Source organism: Patiria miniata, unplaced genomic scaffold (assembly GCF_015706575.1).
Source record: "Patiria miniata isolate m_02_andy unplaced genomic scaffold, ASM1570657v1 HiC_scaffold_9, whole genome shotgun sequence".
NCBI classification, from domain to species: domain Eukaryota; kingdom Metazoa; phylum Echinodermata; class Asteroidea; order Valvatida; family Asterinidae; genus Patiria; species Patiria miniata.
Genome location: NW_024037076.1, coordinates 6912338 through 6934029, shown reverse-complemented (window position 1 = coordinate 6934029; position 21692 = coordinate 6912338). Strand labels below are relative to the sequence as shown.

The 21692-nt window shown below is 39.0% G+C and overlaps 1 protein-coding gene across 2 annotated transcripts in view; it reads right to left on the bottom strand.

Moving 5' to 3' along the window:
* Positions 1-21692, bottom strand: part of LOC119721055 (nucleoporin NUP188-like) — a 72294-nt gene that overhangs the window by 5909 nt on the left and 44693 nt on the right. For both annotated transcript variants that reach the window (XM_038190928.1, XM_038190929.1), the window contains exons 34-45: positions 20253-20326; positions 19868-19943; positions 19067-19198; positions 18042-18119; positions 16664-16749; positions 13712-13860; positions 12998-13320; positions 12125-12259; positions 10294-10362; positions 9299-9409; positions 3646-3789; positions 1496-1711 (exon numbers count right to left, since the gene is read on the bottom strand). In XM_038190928.1, coding sequence (XP_038046856.1) covers positions 1496-1711; positions 3646-3789; positions 9299-9409; positions 10294-10362; positions 12125-12259; positions 12998-13320; positions 13712-13860; positions 16664-16749; positions 18042-18119; positions 19067-19198; positions 19868-19943; positions 20253-20326 — 1593 coding nt within the window. The remainder of the gene's footprint in view (positions 1-1495; positions 1712-3645; positions 3790-9298; positions 9410-10293; positions 10363-12124; positions 12260-12997; positions 13321-13711; positions 13861-16663; positions 16750-18041; positions 18120-19066; positions 19199-19867; positions 19944-20252; positions 20327-21692) is intronic.

The following is a 21692-nucleotide window of genomic DNA, read 5'->3' as shown; positions in this document are numbered from 1 at the left end:
CAACTCACCCGTCGGATACTACACCAGCCTGTTAACTTACAACTCACCTGTCAGATACTACATCAGCCTATTACCTCACAACTCACCCGTCGGATACTACACCAGCCTGTTACCTCACAACTCACCCGTCGGATACTACACCAGCCTGTTAACTTACAACTCACCTGTCAGATACTACACCAGCCAATTGCCTCACAACTCACCTGTCAGATACTACACCAGCCTGTTACCTCACAACTCACCAGTCAGATACTACATCAGCCTATTACCTCACAACTCACCCGTCGGATACTACACCAGCCTGTTAACTTACAACTCACCTGTCAGATACTACACCAGCCAATTACCTCACAACTCACCCGTCGGATACTACACCAGCCTGCTACCCCACAAGTCACCTGTTAGATACTACAGCAGCTTATTACCTCACAACTCACCCCCGTCAGATACTACACCAGCCTGTTACCTCACAACTCACCCGTCAGATATTACACCAGCCTATTACCTCACAAATCACCTCTGTCAGATATTACACCAGCCTGCCACCTTGCAACTCACCTGTCAGATACTACACCAGCCTGTTACCCAACAACTCACCTCTGTCAGATATTACACCAGCCTGTTACCCAACAACTCACCTCTGTCAGATATTACACCAGCATATTACCTCACAATTCACCCCTGTCAGATACTACACCAGCCTGTTACCTTACAATTCACCCCTGTCAGGTACTATAGAAGCCTGTTACTTCACAACTCACCTCTGTCAGATACTATACCAACCTATTGCCTCACAACTCACCTCTGTCAGACACTTCACCGGCCTGTTACCTCACAACTCACCTGTCAGATACTACACCAGCCTGTTACCCCACAACTCACCTCTGTCAGATATTACACCAGCCTGCTACCGCACAACTCACCTCCGTCAGATATTACACCAGCCTGTTACCCCACAACTCACCTCTGTCAGATATTACACCAGCCTGTTACCCCACAACTCACCTCTGTCAGATATTACACCAGCCTGTTACCCCACAACTCACCTCCGTCAGATACTACACCAGCCTGTTACCTCACAACTCACCTGTCAGATACTACACCAGCCTGTTACCCCACAACTCACCTCTGTCAGATATTACACCAGCCTGCTACCGCACAACTCACCTCCGTCAGATATTACACCAGCCTGTTACCCCACAACTCACCTCTGTCAGATACTACACCAGCCTGTTACCCCACAACTCACCTCTGTCAGATATTACACCAGCCTGTTACCCCACAACTCACCTCTGTCAGATATTACACCAGCCTGCTACCCCACAACTCACCTCTGTCAGATATTACACCAGCCTGTTACCCCACAACTCACCTCTGTCAGATATTACACCAGCCTGTTACCCCACAACTCACCTCTGTCAGATATTACACCAGCCTGTTACCCCACAACTCACCTCTGTCAGATATTACACCAGCCTGCTACCCCACAACTCACCTCTGTCAGATACTGCAGCAGCTTTGGCCTGATCAGCAATGCCACACAGCAGTGACACAGCGACGTCACACACAGCAACAGTCCTTGGACCTCTCCAGTCCTCATGCGACTGCCCAGTTCCTTAGCAAAGTGTGAGAGCTGGTAGATGAAGGCACTGGTTGTCTCTGCTTCCATCAGGCAGGCTTGGCTCTGGTTGTACCTCACAGCATCAAGGCACTGTACAAACAAAAGGGAAATAGACATTTCTGTACAGAGTGCCAATTCTTGTACATATTCTTAACATATTTCTTCTGGTTTCTAACTAGCTCATCATGAAAAAACACATTGACAAATTGGACGACTAGCCAAGATAGGGTTGCTAGCTCAGTTGGTAGAGTTCTGGTAGTTTGTTTTGGAGGTTTGCAGGTTTGAATCCTGTTCCACTCAATTTCAATGTGCAAAATAAATTCATGAAAAGGGAACCTAGTCAAATTCCCTTTTTGTCTCATATCACAATTTCTTGGTTGAGTAAAAAAATTGAATGTAGCCGGATTTAATGGTGGCATGTGCAGAGGCTACATATTTTAATCCTGCTATGTGCCATTTGTTTGTTCAAATTTATATTGATTAAAAGTGAGTTAATGAAATGAGTCTTTAATGGTTATTATTTTACATGAATTTTTCTCTTAAAGAAATAAGGAGGAAAAACAACAAAGAAGATTAATTCCTAGACATACTGAGAACAGTGGAGAGCTACTTTAACGAACATCGAGGGATCCACAAACAAATGTTCATAATAACGTTTGTTTGATGTAGTGATTTTGAGCCACTGGTACTTACAATGGCGACCGTCTCTTAAAATACCACCTAAAATTGGGCCCTACTTGAAGCGTGCCCTATTTCGACTGGATTTAATATGTGTTTATTTTTCCCACTCCTCCCCCCCCCCCCCCCTGTTAGCCGTTTCGATGTGCAAATCAAACCACCCATGGTTACATCGTGTTTGAAAGTTGAAGAGTGATAGATGGCTATTATTTCCCCAAGGAATAAAAGGGAAAATCACCCGTTGCTAAAGTTCCGTGATGACTCCTCATGCGGCCATGAGATGTGAGAAATGACAGTTCACTATTGGTTAAAAGGGGGTACTGGCGGTTCAAAATCGCTATACCATTGGATCGCTATTGCAAGCACTTTCTGTAGATCCCACGATGTTCCTTATAGTGGTGGTCCATTGTACATGTCATGCTTTATTTATGAAAACTGTGGTAAACTGTGTACAGTAAAATTATGACATCACAGACAAGAAGAGAGGAGCCTAGAAAAGGAAGAGGAATGGCTGGGATAAAGTTATGTTTTCTATTTTGTTTTGTTTTTACACTTTAACCTTTAGTTTTCAAAACCTAAGCTTTGGAGGAAACAAAACAACTACGGCTCAGGAATAAGCTTGAGACGCTTCCAGGAATTGGACTCGCTCTCGGCTATATTGCATTCACCACCAACACAACATGTGTACGTGTTCATCTTTTCAAACCGTGGTCGAAAAATACCAGAGAACTAAAGAGAACTATATCGTCCACGATTCCCAGCATACGTCTGCGATTGGGGTCGTATACAAAACCTATGGGAGTCTTCCTAAAAAGAGTACAAATAAAAGAGGAACAATAGGACGTCCACGATCAACGGTAAACACACCTTTGGGTATACGTGTGCACGTGCAAAAGATGTGCAAGTTGTAAGGTGTAATATGAATATTCATGTTCTCCTGTATCTTAACCAATCAGACTGCTCCGTCAAAATCTGGTAGCAATTGCTTTATGAGGTGTACAAAGCCGAGAACAAGTTGTTCAAGTCAATAATTGGAATCGACATACACACTTATTGGGGAATTGGGAATCAAGAATGCACTAACCGTCCCTAACATGTATACCCAGGGACAGTGTGCGGTAGTTGTCAATATTGCAGCAGGGTGCGTGACGGGCAAACAAAACTTGGCCAAATACTGATTGATTTCAAGTCTTCAACAATGCATAAATTGGCTTAAATGAATAAGTCTGTAGTACATTGACCTTGATTAATTTATGGTTGCCTAGAAATTAAGATAATGTTATGCTGGATCAATGACTATAGCTTTTATAATGATGGAAGGAACTATACAGAGGCGTACAACTGACCTGCATCATGCGTTCCCGATGCACTCCAAAGAAGTCCAGGGCATCCGGTAGGAAACTGTGCTGTAAGGTTCCAAGCATCACCGTTACCACGGAGATAGAATGGCGATAAATGGACAGCCAGGTTAACGTATCTGTTTTCTTGGACTGTACACATAAAAAAGGAAAGTAGGATTTTCGGTGTCTGGTTCTTTTAAATTACTTGTGTATATCAACTTAACCACAAAAGAGTGTTGTGGCATTAACACCTAGCTTTGTTTCATTTTCTGTTGTCAAAACTAAAAACTATGTTCCTTTTAACTTGAATAAAAAATAACAGAAATTCAATGGTCTAATCTATTATATGATAAATTTTGCATGGTGAAGGTGACAATGACAGACATGTGGTTGCGAAGGCCTTAGCGTCGCTGTTGTTAGAGAAAGTTAATCCAATTACGTACTTGGACGCTACGTACAAAATTTCTCCTGTTTGGAAGACTGTATCTTCTTGGAACTATCAGGGTTTGTTTCCCTTATAATGATCAAATTACTCTTTGTTGAAATTGGAAAAATAGGCCTGGTTACGTGTATTTTTTTAAAGATGTAGCACTGGAGTTTGCAATATTTGTCAATCTTTTCAAGCCTCACAAATATCAATAAGGTTTCTATCCATTATGGTATGCAGTAAAAATTTGCAGTATCACCTCCTTCACAAATTATCAATTAATAAATATCACCCTTTTTGCCGGCTTCCATTGGTCGATACCGAGACCCATGCGAAATCATGCTGAGCCACACTATTAATACGCTTATATGCGCTTCATCAATGTTGCCCCAAAAGCAGCCAACCTGAAAACCGTGCACACGAGTTTGGTCAGGAAAAAATCCTCATCAAAATTTTCTTTGGAGATACATGTAGTTAAAGGTGCAACACAAGCGTTGGCAACAACAAATTAAAATGAAGTTAGGAATATACTTAGATGATATTAGTGTTCATCTACTCGTGAAATAAAAACTTGTGGGATTCCTAGAAATAGAGATAAATACATAGATTTTGGGACATTTTCGAACGCTTTCTTCACGACTTTAAGGTCAGCTTTACCAATAACCAGTATTGACGTTTTAGCATCAATGACGGTGGTTTTTCACTGATCATACCGAGCATATTTTTTGAGAAACACAACGTTCAAAAAGCCATGTTTTTTGGGGGGTGCATGAATTTCACTGCTCTGGTCGGGAGCCCAATGAGGTTTAATCATAATTTCAAGTGCAAAAGGTTTGAAGCATGGGATATGTAGGAGTGACTACGACAACAGTAAAATAGAATTTCTTAAGTTTGGCCAGTGGTGCGTTGGGGGGGGGGGGGGGGGGGGAGTCCCTTACAGTCCCCCAAAAATTCGATTTAATCATAATCTTGAGTGCAAACCAAATTTTTTTCATGGATCGAAAGTTTATCATGTACAGAATTGTATTTGCATACTTAAGAACAGTATAAGTAAAATCATCATCGCTGGGGATCAGTGGCGTAAATCTGTGCTGGGGAGTGGGAGAGGATGGGGGATGACCAAAATCTAAGAATTGCCCGGCCGTGCAAATTCAAAAAGCGCTTCAGCAAGTATACTCGCATTTTAAAAGCTTTTGTACTTTGTTTCTCCACTTTCCAGTGCCAACACATTTGGGTTGTCGGGATGTTTTAAAAATACCTCACAATCCACATTTTTTTCCTCATCATGAAAAAGTGGGGGGGGGGGGGAGATGATTCAATAGACCATTCCCCCCCCCCCAAAAAAAGTGGGGGATATCGTAGAAGCCATCTTCCTCTGCCCGTCCATCGCTGGCGACTGGATGTTGAACGATCTTTTGCTCTGTTGCTCTTCCCCACATCCTCGCCACAAAAGCAGCTCGTTTTGCATGGCCTCACGCAGCTCAGCTTGACAAGGTGGAAGGCTGCTACCATCGATGCTTTGTGGCTTATGTAATGGATGTGCCGCCCTTGCTTTCGGGGCGAATGCTTTCTCGAACATGAACAGTACTCATTTCTCGGTTGTCGTCATCATCATCGCTGGGGACTAATCAACTAAACTTCCTACTTCAAAGCAGCCCATCAGCCAGTGTTAATGATATCATCACAATAAAGTTCTCAATATTGATTATTGTCAACTTTAATGCAAACCTTGTCTGAACTGAAAACTACTACAAAGTTAAGATGCTATAATTATAAACTCTGGTGATCTCATATTCCCCATTACGTAGGTATTACATCCATTCGTGATTGAGGAGGTAATTAGTTGCACTCACTTTCATGATTGTTTGTGATATTGAAACATTTTGTAGGTGGTGTGTTTTGTTCCTGTGTGGGGTAAAGTTCAAACTGACGGTCCTTTTATCATTTTACTCCTAATCATCATTCTAATTATTTATAAAACATGTAAAGTACATAAGGTTCTTTTTGATCAGACGTTGCACTATTATCTTGGTCTTAATCATGTAATCAGAGAGGTCCATAATAAGCGGTTGATCCGCACGTGAATGCAAGTTAAACTTATATTGTTCTTAATGGTGCTCATTTATTTATTTATTTATTCCATTTCTTTAAACAGGGTATGCCCAAACAGTTTAAAACTGGTTCCCATTGGGGCCCTGAATACAATAAATAATGACTACAAACATGTATAATTATACAATACATTACAAATACAATAAAATTCAATACAGTGAGATAAAACATTTTTTGATTAATGCATAGGTGTTAAGTAAATATTATAAATACAATATATTTTAAAACTATTATAACTACATGTACAGTGTGAATGCTTTACTATAAAGTTGATTCAGTGAACACGAAAAATTTGGATCTATCTTGTAACATCAACAAAAAAAAAATATTGCTGTAACTATATTTGCTGATTACGGGAGGGGCAAAAACCCCCCTTTTGAAAGAAAACACGGGGAATTTCCCATCCGGCTCCTTATTATCTTCTTATTATCATGGCAACCAAGTTTGTTAACTCCGTAGATCAGCACATATCTAGATTTGTATAATCAGAGAAGACAGCGGCAAATACACAAATACTTATTTGCAGAAATATTATTACTGACTGAACGTTTTACGTAGTTCAGATTTGAATGAGGCTAGTGAAGTCATGGTTCTCAACTGCACATGTAAATTATTCCAAATGATTGTACCAGTTACAGCAAAGCTTGAGGCATAACATTTGTTTTTTTGGCAAAAGGAATCCTCAATGCCATATCAGTGGATTGTCTTGTTTCACGAATCTGAATAAGTGGTGTAAACATATTTGTCATATATAAAGGAGTAATTTCGTTTATACATTTGTAAACAAGAATAGCCTTTTTATACTCTACTCTAGTTCAGCAAATGACATCCAATTAAGACTAGCAAACATATCGGCTGAAGGTGTTAAGAATGCACACTTCAGGATTATCCGCGCGGCTCTTTTCAAACATTTATTAAGAATATTGTTTTGTGATGTGTACCTTCCTCCCCATACAGTACAACAATAATCTAAAGATGACAAAACTAAGCTAACAAAAAGAGAGTGCAGACAGCTTTGGGGAACATAGTCACGGATTCTATTTAGCATACCTAGTTAAAAGGAAACTGTTTTCTTCAAGTATTCTACGTGTGGGCCCCAAGTTAAAGTGTCATCAATAATAACACCTAGACACTTACAAGAGTGCACCTTTACAACTGGACTACCAGCAATACTGACATTAAGGTCAGTACCGCAGACTTTTATATTAGTTCCAATAAGCATGGATTTGGTTTTGCTGGTGTTTAATGTAAGTTTGTTTCTGACACACCAGTCGTAAATTCTCGCTAGGGCTGTATTCAAGTTGTTTTCTACTTCAACACTGGTAGAACTACACGTTAATGTGGAGTCGTCGGCATACATGAACAAATTACACTCACTATGGATACAAAGCTGTAGGTCACTTGTATAAATAATAAATAACAGTGGACCTAAAATTGATCCCTGTGGTACGCCGGTGTTAAGTGGTAGGGCTTTAGATATGTTGCCCTCAATGTTCACAGATTGACTATATAGACCCCTGGTGATGTTTGATCCTTTCTTAAGTAGGGATGCCACCACTTGAAACTTTCTTAAGTGACAAATTTTGCTCCAGCGCAGTGTAATGTACTAAATGACACTTGTTTTATCCTCTGCACTCGTAACTATGATTAAACATGTAATTAGCGCTAATTAAAGACCTTCTTAATTGGATTTTGCACTATATATCCTGTTCCTAAGCATGTAATCAGTGATCGGTCTATGATAAATTGTTGATTTACACAAAAGAGTGCAAGTTGCACTCAACGTTATGGTTATTGGTGTTTATTGACCCCTGGTGACCTTTGACCCTTTCTTAAGTAGGGATGACACCACTTGAAACTTTCTTAAGTGGCGGATTTTGCTCCTCCATCAAGGTGTTAGGAACACATTGACACTTGTTTTATTGTTGCACTCGTAATTATGATTAAAATGTGTAATGAGCGCTAATTAGCTGGCTTCAATTGGACTTAGCACCAATCATACTGTTCTTAAGTATGCAAATACAACTTATTCCACAAAAACTTTCAATCCATGAAATAATTTGGTTTACACTCAAGATTATGATTAAATCAAATTTTTGGGGGACTATGAGGGGCTCCCTCCCCCCCCCCCCCCCACGCACCGCTTGTGTTACACCTTGAACTATCTCCAAGGAAAATTTTGACGAAGAGCAGATAAGCATATTCATTAGCGTGATTCGGCGTGACTTCGCATGGGTCTTGGTATTGACCAATGGAAGCCTCAAAAAGGGTAATATTTATTCATTAATAACTCGTGAAGCAGGTGATACTGCAAATTTTTACTGCACACAAAATAGGATAGGTACCTCATTAATTTCGTGAGGCTTGAAAAGATTGACAAATATTGCAAACACCAGTATTACAACTTTTAAAAAATGCACATAACCAAGCCTTTTTTCCAATTTCAATCAGTTCAGGTCAATGGCTACCTAGGCTTCCTGAAGCCATATTTCAGTTATTCTATGTCATGCTAGTTTTTGAATTTCATCTTCTGACATTGCCTTCCCACAAAAAAATTGTAAAAAAAGTGTGGGTGAAAAAACCAAACAAATAAACAAACAAACAAACAAACAAACAAACAAACAAACAAACAAACAAACGGACAGACCCCTTCTCTTTTGGGGACCTTGAGGGCAAAATAACAAATTGATAGACTATCAGACTAATAAAATCGAAATATCATGAGATATTGTCATATCAAACAGGCTTGTCTAGAATGGTTACTTATCTGTTTATATTCCAAAACACTTGGACAGAGATATGTTTGTCCAAAAAAAATGTGAAGTATAGGATGTATTTTTCATGAAATATCTACTTTCGTTATTCAAAAATATACAAATCTGTACAAAGACATACCACAGAAACAAGTTTGACTCAACAAAATGAAATTTGAACTCTGGATCAACCTCCTGCAATTGGCTGCGATGAAACTGAATGAACTGATACCCTTTTGAATTTGAATGAACTCATTTGTCAAAGAATGCACAACCAATAAAACTGAATGACTCATGTTGGTGACTGAATGCTGATAGGCAGCAATCCATGACATCTTTCCATACTTCTGTAATGAGAGTTTCCTACCTTTGCCATATTGTTACCCGTCAGCATGGCTTCTCCATTCTGTTGATGTAGCTGTAGTAGCGGCAGGCAGATCTGCTGTATCAGTCCACTAGTCTGCATAGATTCTGCCGCCTGTTAGGTACAACATGGTTTACAATCAATACAATATACATGTAAACACATTTTTGACAAATATTTTGATAAACAGTGTGTAAAGTGACTAAACTCTTAACCCAATTTTCAACCTAGTCAAGTCTGCCTGGTACTTTGTTTTTTCCCCGATGAGCACTGAAACTTAACATTTACAAATCAGCATAACCATGGCTCATGGTGGCATAAATACAGAAGGTTCAGCAGCCAAATGTCATGAAGCCATCGTTTATGGAGGCATTTAAAGTACATATGAAACCAAGTTTAGAGACTAGATTTTATTTTTAAAAATCAGCAGTAACTGTACCTATTCCACACACAATTGCATATAATGTGTTTACTTTTTACATCAGGAAAAAGCACATTTAAGATTCATTTCCAAACATCCGCCTTGGCCATTTCATTTCAAGCACCATCATCTCATTAACGTGATGAAATTTGCATTTCCAAATTGTGGAATCACTGGTTTCAGTCACTAGGTAGTGCAGTGCATGCTCCTGCCTATAGTGCAGAATGATGCATGTAAGCATTGTACAGAAATGCACTGATGTTGCCCTGCTGCAGTTAGCTGCCACCCTGAACAATTGACCAGCTATTTGAGTAGGTTGACTGGACTGATCTCTTGAATAGGAGCATAATCTTATAACAGAGAATTGTTGTCACACTGAAGAAGGCTTGCTAGTGTTGAACTCACAGAGAGATATGACCTAGGTTATCATAAATATTCATTTGATTTTTGCTTTGTCATCTTAGCAGATCGGATAATTGGATGTCGGACAGTTTCATGCAACTGTCAAAAATCATTAAGAGTGTGCTAAATGATTTGAATGCAATCGTCCATGCTACAATTGTGAGTACTGACTGACCTGTGGAATACTAGCCAAGTCCAGTAATAGCAACAGCACAGCCTCAGTGTAGTGTAGCCCCTGCTGGACCTGAATACACAAATGATATCATCATTTCTACTCTTTGCACTGAATAAACCTATTCAAATACCCAACACTGGGTAGGTTCAGTTTTACCTAAAATTGAATGAGATATATCCCAATTACACTTTACACTCATCAAATGTTAAGGATAACATCACTATATGCCTCTAACTGTGCCCAACATGCCTGAAAGCATTTCATAAATGAAATCAAGTACTATTATGCAATGGGCATTTGTAGCCAAAATAAAAATAAACTAGAGGTTCGCGTTTGTTATTACAAACGCAGAGTGGTCAAGAGACAACTATTTCATTATACATTGTCCAGTTAAGCTATGAATATGTAAAATGTCAGAACAAAGATTCTCCAACTTGAACCGTTCCAGAACAACCAATTAGTTTGTACAAAAAAAAGGCATCTATTTGGGATGATAAATTTTAGTATACATTTTAGGTACACATGCAAGTTATTTCGGTTTGATGTCATCAGTCAAAAAAGGGAAGGGAATACTGATTTAGTTCAAGGAGGGTACCTTTTTAACATTAAGTAAAAATAACCCATAGAAATATGGAAATTTTAAGTGTTAGTAATATAATAACACCCAACTTCAGATTAGATAACGCCATTGTATTTGGAAGCAAAAGGTCAACATTAAGACTAGTGTAACACATAAATTGGACAAGGAACAAACTCATGAGACAGGGATCAAATAACGGATGCAAATAAACAAAAAGAGCATTGTTAAATTCTCCCTACAGTAACTTCCAGTTTGATGACGTCATGATTATGAAACCTTACACATTCATATGTGGTTGCTAACGGAATATGAATGGAAAATGTGGTAAATTTTGATTTGAGGGTTTTCAAATTTTAAAAGAATAAATTCTTTTTAATGTGCCGCTCGAGGGTGCCTTTTCGAGGACGACGTCAAAATTATGTTTTTGTATTTGGCATTCCTCACTTAACACTTCCATAATATATTTGTCTGCAGTAAAATGCATCCATTTTACAGTTAGATTCAATTTCTATTGCACTTCCGGTAACACGGGAAGAGAAGGTCAAACGGTTTTGTGCCAGGGAATATGAAATGTTGCTCAAGGCACCCTCTACAATCTCAAGAAAAAATGAGCACGATACTCTATTTAGTTCAAGAGATAAAGCTCATAATATTTTGTCAAATTGTGCTCTCAAATGGCTAGTAATTTCATACCCTATCACATCATGATGACGTAACAAAATTTATAACAACTTCATAACATGATTCAACTTCACACTAGGTTTTATGATCATCCCGTGAACTGTTAGGAAGAAAGTGTGCTTTGTTTTGATTTCAGGCTAACATATTCATTTTGAATTCATTTAACTTTGACCTTCTGGAAGACCCAGAAGTAAAGGTCAAGCAAGTTCACCTACACTACAAAAAATGTTAATCAATTAATAGTTTATCCGATTACCAGGTCTGAAAATGATTAATTATATTTACCTATAGTTATAGGTGAAAAAAAGATCGTCGTTTTTTTTCTTCAGATAAAATCGCTTGTAATTTGACACCTGATGATGTCATCATGAGGTCAGGGTAAGATGCACCACTCGGGATGAGGGTCGATATATGTTGAAAGTTACAAGTTCATATCATATATCGTTAAAGAGAAAAACCGCGGAGAATTATTGTCCGAAAAAAAAGAAAGAAGATTACTCGCAGCAACTCCAAATCAGATGAAAACAAAGAGTTGATGTTATGGCTGGTGTGGTGTTTGTTTTCACATACCTGCATGCAGGATTGTAGTGTAGTTAGCAACAGGTTGAGCACACCATGTTGTCTGAGTAGTGGTAACCACACGCTGACTCTCAGCTTCTCACCAACTAACAGCTCATCAAGGAGATATGCAGCAATGGTTGGCATCTACTCATAATCAGCAATTCATAAACCAGAAAAATATAAAATGGCTATCGATAGCTCAACTAACTAACCTTGTAACCCTATGCATGCAGTCCACACTAGTCTAGTCTTGTAGCTGCAACGATAACTGTGGTGGCATCACATCACACACAGGCCATATTCAGAGGTTAATGCTCCTTCAACCAATATTGTGCAAATAACTTTTCAAAATGCATTTGCATCTCAGTACTATCATGTGATCGTGGTCTACGCTCTTCCAAAAGTGAACTTCCTTTGATTTTCAACACCAGTTGGTAGAGTGACACGACATATGGTTGTGGGCAAGTGGTAAAGTTAAATCTATCTGGAGACAACATGGCTCATCAGGCCGGTGTTTATCTCTGGGTTTTCTGGCATGAAGCAACAAAGAATATTCCTTCTCTCCCTAGTTCAGATGCCTGTACCCATGCATTCTCCTAGGGGGAAGGAGGAAAGTAAGGGTCCAGGAGCTTGCCCAAGAACATCATTCCAGCCAGCAGCTGGATTGGAATCCCTGACCCTATCATCAGGGATCACAAACCGTAAACATAAAACCACACTCCGCCTCATTTTGCTCTTGGGAGTTGTTTTAGTTCCTGAACATCCTCACCTATTCTCTTGAAACTGTTGAGGGATTGTCTTGAGTAAAAATGATAGAATTTGTATCATGTACAACATTAAAATATGACACATCATTAAAACTTGTACATGCATTGTTCTCACCGAGTATTTTGAAACAGGCAGGGACCCAGTGATGTCCTGTTGTATTTGCTCCAGCCCATTCATGGACCTGGTGCCTGCTGGCCTCCCTGAAACATCTTTTAAAGCTGTGATGGTAGAGGACAGACCGGATGCAGTGACCGACCCCTGGACAGTTCCCCGACCATAATCCAAACCAGCCCCTCTGTCAGACCCCTGAGCATAACCCCCAACAGAGGGAAGAGACTGTTTGGTGGTGCTGGGTAGTTTGAGGTAGAAATGGCTGCTGTACTGTAGGGCCAGGCAGATGATGGGTAGCAGGGATTCAATTGTTTCTACATGAAGAGCTATGACATAAACACAAGTGAACAAACATGACTGATGTAGGTCTGGAGACTGGTCTAGAGACTGATTTGTTAGGTCCTCGCATTTCCGTGGTCTTGACTTTTAAGATTCAGTCTCGAGCTAGGTCTCAGAGCAGATGTATCACAAAAAGGGACAAAATACTAAAACAATGCTTCCCCAAAACAATTATATATTGATTGAAAATTGCGACTCAAATTGGTAACAATGACATGAATGAGCCAAGTTTGTTTTTCAGAAATGAGTTCAATACAAAACTTTTGTTTTAATATTTTGAAGAAAATGGAGTGTTTTCTTTGTTTAGATCATTTAACTGTTTAGAGCCCAACCTTAATATACAAACTTGAAACACACACAAGCCGTTTTCCAGTGTACCTTGTTTGCTAGTGCGTTGTTTCAGCAGTGTAGTGAGTGCCGTCGTGATGGATGTGACAGCATTACTGAGACCTGGAGAGTCTGAATCCATGATTCTCTCTAGCACAGCCACCAGACTGTCCATGTGCTTCCATTGACTAACCTGGATACTGTAACAAAAGTAATCAATAATAATGGCAAGATCCATGTTATTTTCCTGCTTCTAGACACGACTGGTTGGCCTATGTGGTTAAGTAGTGCTGCAGTCAAACCATCAAAACGAAAAAAATGTGCCAAACATGGCACTTCAACCGAACAGTACCAAAATCAATTGTTAGGATAGAAAATTCTGAACCGAACCTGAACCAAACTTTAGGGCTCGCTAGGTTGCAGACACAGATCTCATAGGTTCTAGTAAACATTCTAGTCTAGATCCTTATTCGAGGCTGCTTATTTTCTATCATTAGGTCAAATAACTAACCTACAGAATTTAATTGTTGGATGAAAGAAATCGTCTATAGCCTATCATGGACACTGATACACTTACAGTGATCCCCACTTATGGTAGAAACATCATGATGGCTATAATATACAAACCACCACTCCACGAGTGTTAATCTGCACAAGCATCATGACAGCTATAATATACAAACCACCACTCCATGAGTGTTAATCTGCACAAGCATCGTGACGGCTATAATATACAAACCACCACTCCATGAGTGTTAATCTGCACAAGCATCGTGACGGCTATAATATACAAACCACCACTCCATGAGTGTTAATCTGCACAAGCATCGTGACGGCTATAATATACAAACCACCACTCCACGAGTGTTAATCCGCACAAGCATCATGACGGCTATAATATACAAACCACCACTCCACGAGTGTTAATCTGCACAAGCATCGTGACGGCTATAATATACAAACCACCACTCCACGAGTGTTAATCCGCACAAGCATCGTGACGGCTATAATATACAAACCACCACTCCATGAGTGTTAATCCGCACAAGCATCGTGACGGCTATAATATACAAACCACCACTCCATGAGTGTTAATCCGCACAAGCATCGTGACGGCTATAATATACAAACCACCACTCCATGAGTGTTAATCCGCACAAGCATCGTGACGGCTATAATATACAAACCACCACTCCATGAGTGTTTATCCGCACAAGCATCGTGACGGCTATAATATACAAACCACCACTCCATGAGTGTTAATCCGCACAAGCATCGTGACGGCTATAATTTACAAACCACCACTCCATGAGTGTTAATCCGCACAAGCATCGTGACGGCTATAATATACAACCACCACTCCATGAGTGTTAATCCGCACAAGCATCGTGACGGCTATAATATACAAACCACCACTCCATGAGTGTTAATCTGCACAAGCATCGTGACGGCTATAATATACAAACCACCACTCCATGAGTGTTAATCTGCACAAGCATCGTGACGGCTATAATATACAAACCACCACTCCATGAGTGTTAATCTGCACAAGCATCGTGACGGCTATAATATACAAACCACCACTCCATGAGTGTTAATCTGCACAAGCATCGTGACGGCTATAATATACAAACCACCACTCCATGAGTGTTAATCTGCACAAGCATCGTGACGGCTATAATATACAAACCACCACTCCATGAGTGTTAATCTGCACAAGCATCGTGACGGCTATAATATACAAACCACCACTCCATGAGTGTTAATCTGCACAAGCATCGTGACGGCTATAATATACAAACCACCACTCCATGAGTGTTAATCTGCACAAGCATCGTGACGGCTATAATATACAAACCACCACTCCATGAGTGTTAATCTGCACAAGCATCGTGACGGCTATAATATACAAACCACCACTCCATGAGTGTTAATCTGCACAAGCATCGTGACGGCTATAATATACAAACCACCACTCCATGAGTGTTAATCTGCACAAGCATCGTGACGGCTATAATATACAAACCACCACTCCATGAGTGTTAATCTGCACAAGCATCGTGACGGCTATAATATACAAACCACCACTCCATGAGTGTTAATCTGCACAAGCATCGTGACGGCTATAATATACAAACCACCACTCCATGAGTGTTAATCTGCACAAGCATCGTGACGGCTATAATATACAAACCACCACTCCATGAGTGTTAATCTGCACAAGCATCGTGACGGCTATAATATACAAACCACCACTCCATGAGTGTTAATCTGCACAAGCATCGTGACGGCTATAATATACAAACCACCACTCCATGAGTGTTAATCTGCACAAGCATCGTGACGGCTATAATATACAAACCACCACTCCATGAGTGTTAATCTGCACAAGCATCGTGACGGCTATAATATACAAACCACCACTCCATGAGTGTTAATCTGCACAAGCATCGTGACGGCTATAATATACAAACCACCACTCCATGAGTGTTAATCTGCACAATACCTGGCACAATGCTTCCGCCATTACTGGGAACCACCAGATTGGTCAATTGTTTGAGTCAACATTTATCTTCCAGTAAAAATGTATTTTTAGTCAAAATCTCACCAAAATCTCTAGATGTAGTAGAGATCCAAAAGTGGTAACGACTCTATTAAGAAACTGTTGTTGGCTTGGCATGAGGCCAATTTCATGGATGGAATTAGTAAGACAATTGTCAAGCAATGACATTATTTGCTGACAATGAACAGGGAACCAATCAACGCTCATGCAATGTACACTACTTGAGACTGCTTAGCAATCTTGCTGTGAAACATACCCTTGGTTTGATTTCATGAACATAATATTGCTGAGCAAATCTGCGCGCTATAATGCAAAAAACCATCTGAAGGACAGTCAAATATACTCTTTGATTAACAACCGTGTGTGTTTAGAAGCTCTTGGTGGTAGTTCTATGACACTGGGCCTAAATCAATGTACATGCAGTTTTTTCTAGTCCTTACTTTGTCCAGTGGGTCAAGAGTGACATGTAGAGACTTGATAGCAGCGAACAAGCCTTCTGATTGAGGACAGAATCAAATTGATGGGACTGAAATGAAAATAAAAACAAAGAGTTACAACTGGATTAAACATACATGTAGTGGACAACATTTGCATTTGTTGTGATTTTGAAAGATTTGGAACTACATGTATTTGTTTATAGCAGATATTGTTCTAGTGACATATTCAAGTTTTCTGTGTCCATGGGTGTCAGAATAAAACACACAAAAATATGTTTGTCTTCAACTGTCAAATAAACATATATGTGCACAAGGTTAATGACTGGCTTGCATCCATTAAGAGATGTAGTATAACAAAATCCCTCTCTTCTTGAAGATGGAAGTATACCGATGTTATGATTTCACAGGATAAATAATAATAATAATAATAATAAAAACGGATGTCTTATATAGCGCACGTATCTACCAACATTTAGGTACTCAAGTCTATTATTAAAGAAAGGTAAATAAAGTATATGAGAAATATGAGACCCATTATGTAGCACCTTATTAGGGTTGACAAGATGCTGTGGTGCATATTGCAGCCACTGCCAGAAATACCGGGGCAAACCCCTTCTCTTAGCGATAAGTGTTACTGAGTTCTTTAACGTGCATTACTCAACACACGGGACCTACGGCTTTACGTCCCATCCGAAGGACGAAGCAATAATGGTAAAGTGCCTTGCTTAGGAACACAAGCACCATGTTCCCACGGTCAGGATTCGAACTCATGTACCACGGCACACAAATCGAACTTCGTAACCATTGGACCACAGCACCCCACCAGGATGATTGTCACTAATACTTTAATACTTGTTTTAATCAATGTTTCTGATCCCGTACATTTTTAATGAGCTTTTAATGTAATATTATGACTTTTATGCGATTAATTTTGTAAAGCGCATTGAGATTTTCTTTTGATGTAATGCTCTATATAAGAATGCATTATTATTATTATTATTACTTAAAACCAAATAAGCTATTCTGGATTCATTTCATAATTTATTTTTGGATTCTTGCAATGTTGAATACTTGCTAAAAAAATTATTTAATAATTGCTGAGAAATTCCAGGAATGTGCTTAGTTAGGAGTCCAACCTATGAAGTCCTGTAAATAAGATCACTCACCACCAAGCTTGCTGAGGTAAACTGGCCCACTGACTGAATAGAGTGTTTATAAAAGTACTTCAGTGAAGGCCAATATTTGAATTACCGGATATTAAGCTGCAGAAGGTATACATGCAAGAGCAAAATAAACTGAGCATGCAACTGGGCTTGCCAAATGAGTAACAATTCTTTTTCTTCACGTCCTAAGAAACTAGAGCACGTTTGAGTGGACTGACCTGGCAATGGATGGAAGCTGCTATATCAGACAAGATGACTGACTGGATCTTAGAGTCAGACAACTCCATAGCCTTGCCCTGTGAGTGACAGAGAAGAACATGGTAGAGTTGTGTAGGTGTGTGAATACTGACAGCAAGTTGAGCTATCCCAGGAAAGAAGTCAACTTTGTACCACTCACCCTATCCAAGGATACTTACAATACTGATATTATATTGTGTATGTCATATCAAGCATTGTGGGTATCTTACAATCAACATAAATGCACGTACATTGTATGTTGGGGCATCAAGAGCACACTGCACTGTACTGACACTAGGTCACTGTTTATACAATATCCATCCAATGAGAGCTCAACGATATCAGCTATCAGTGAGTATGATTCAAAGAGTCAATCGTTAGCTGGGACTGTGACCAATTTCATCACTACAGGACCTCCTTACATCACATTATTATCTGTATCATGCAAACTTTACACTTCAATGTGATCCAATGTGCCCTGGTGCATCATATAGCTGGCCAGCAAAGAGCTCCCTACTCTAACACAACAGGTTTTCTGAGTTCTACCTTTTGGCAACCTCATTTTCTCAGTGCATAGTTCTGTATGCCCAAAGCATTTCATAAATGGCAAAAACAAATTGTTCTTATTAGTTTTAAAAGCATAGGCCTATAGGGTCTTTTGCTTCTCATTTTTTTTGTTCAGTTCCAATAATAACACCACTCAAAATCCAAAGAAGAATGCTCAAAACCTATTACCTGTTGAAGTTTCAGCTCAGTGGTTATATTACACTTTTTGAGAAAACAGTGAAAAACATGCACAACTTTTTGATCACACAACATGATTTCTTTCAAATGACAGAAAGCATAGATGGAATAATTTAATCCAAGTAAGCTTTGTGATAACAATTCGGTAGATCACTTTTGTGATGAATGCAAATGATCCCATATGCCTTTTAGCATACAATTATGATAAGCACTGTTTTCTGTGTAGCAGCTTTGTGAAGTTGCGTCCTAGTCGCATGCTTACATGTGGTGAGGCAGATACCAGTAGGAATGTGCGCCAGGCTTGTATGAGAACCAACAGCTCATGTTGACGTATCAGGTATTCTTCACAGTCGGTCTGCTGTCCTGCTGCAGACTCCAGCAAAGTGTGAATGCACTACACAGATAGACAAATATGCCCCCCCAAAAAGGACAGAGATAATACATTAACTACTGTGATGTGGCCATGGTGTTTTGTACTACACACTGATTAAAGAAGTCATTTGGGGAAATATACGCAAGCAGATTGTTGCGCATTATCTGCATTGACACATGCATATCCTTATGAACATGTGAACATCACTGTCATTCGGCTGGCTTGACAATGACCGAGCATGTGTGCCTTGTTATTTCCTTCCAGCAAATTTTCCTAGCAATAAGAAAACTTCACCACATGTCCACGTGCATATCGTGTGAGACAACATTCACACAATGTCTGTATACTCATGTGTGTATTACTAATGCATTGGGCATGTATGTGTTTGGAGTTGTCTGAGGGAGAGTTGTAGTCATGTCCCAACCAGTCAATCACAAAGTCACTAGTTATTCAAATGAACTGAGACAAAGAGTATATCGTTACTTGTGACTTGACTTTTGAGATGATTTGTGATGAACTTGTGTGATTTAACTTCAGATTAGACTTGTGATGGACTTGCAATTGGTGATGGCCAACCAGCAAACAGGTCTAAGGCACAAAGAGCACATGCATGCAAGATTTTGGTAGTTAATAACAAAAATCACTTAAATGGAACTTATGATGCTAGAAACAAGGCAGCATGCCACACACCTTTGACCAATATGTGTACCTATCGTCTTGCTTCAGTTTCTTCAGGACAGTTTTCAGATCTTTCTGAAGATTTTCTCTAGGAGGAAAAAAACAAGACATTATTTCAGATTCCAGCCATGTTTGTGTTGAGTGATCATTTCCTTGACTCAACGACTGATAACCAATCCAAGTCTTTGTGTCTCATTTTGCATTAATTATATTATCACTTGTGCAAGATATTTAGCATTTTGTCATAAGCATGAAACCACAAATATGTTGCAATATTAAACATATGACCTACTAATTTCCTTCTTCTAAACCCAATGACCGTTGATACTGTAAAAACTCAACATCTTGAGAAAGATTTAAGAGATGTTAAATTCTGTTCAAATGGCTGTTTGACTACCTTGAGACGTAGTAGCACTCTAATGCCAGGATCTTGAAGGCATAGGCACGAATCTTGATCTGTGAGCTGATACTCTAGAAATATACAATAGATTTAACACAATCAATGATATCAATGATGAGCAGACCTGCCAACCTTTGGGATCGAGAAACTGTATTCTGAATCTCCAAAAGTTGTATTTTTCATAAAAAAAACTGTATTTTTCAAAAATATGCATAGACGGGCTATACGAACAAATAAATGTGGCTGCAATGCTCCATTTTTAATTCATCTTAATTTAAAGTTATAAAAACATGACTGGAGGTCTCCCTGTGGGTGGTAAACCCAATCAAACAATTTGCATGAATAAGGATATTGATCATATACCTTATTCATGAACAAACTGCTTTAAAAACTATTCAATGCAAGTCTACTTAAACATAAATTAAAGACTAGACTTCCTCATGTTTGAAATAAATAAACCTATAATGCAGGTGAAACATTCATATGACTTCCAAGTATAATCTAAGCTTATTCATGTTTAATCACGTTGCTGCCAAGTGCCAGTTTGATTCTTGAATCATAATTCACGTGCACGCACCCGAAAAAGAAATCAATTTCTTGCATTTGCTGGCTGATTTACCTGGTTCGGTTTGAGCCGCCCGCTTTAATTGTTGATTTTTCTGATTTTTTAATTGGTTTCAGAACGTAGTATCAAACTCTACTATTCAAAAATGTTTGACATAACGGAACACCACTTGCATGCACATTGTGACTATCGTCCACAAACATCAAAATGTATTCTGTGTACTTGTTTCAGTCAATTTTATCTGGCAGAAATCTACACTCACAGCCGCTTTGAACTAGGATTTTTCCAGGCGTGTCAAATTGGTCAAAACCTTTTTTTTTATGGGGGAAAAACGTACAGTTATTTTTCAACAAATTCCCGTACGAAATACAGCAGAATCGTACTAGTTGGCAGGTCTGGATGAGGCATAGTTTATACCCATCATGTTAAATCAAATGGGCCATAAATAAATTGCTCTATCCGTGCTATTTTCAAATTTCACCTCGACATAGAGATTTTCTTATTAAATTGCTACTTTTCTAACAACATAAAAGTTATTCACTTTTGAATTTGACAAACAAAAACTGCACGTTTAGCTATGGAATAACTACTTTACAAATTTGAATTTTATGCAGCCCAACAATATTTCAGGTGTATCTTTTGTGCATTGTTGGCACAAACGCAACCCAAAATATCATACTTTCACAGGGTTGAAAAACGTCCTAAATAGAAAGTAAAAGTTTTCCATTGAAGTAAAACGTACAAATTAAAAATTTATAAGGAGAAAACAAACTGAATATGTTGAAGAGCATGGGTAGAGCAAACTTTAAACTTGAATAGGCCATTTGCAAATTAAATATTCTGATTTTTCTTTTCATTACAGCTGCAAATTC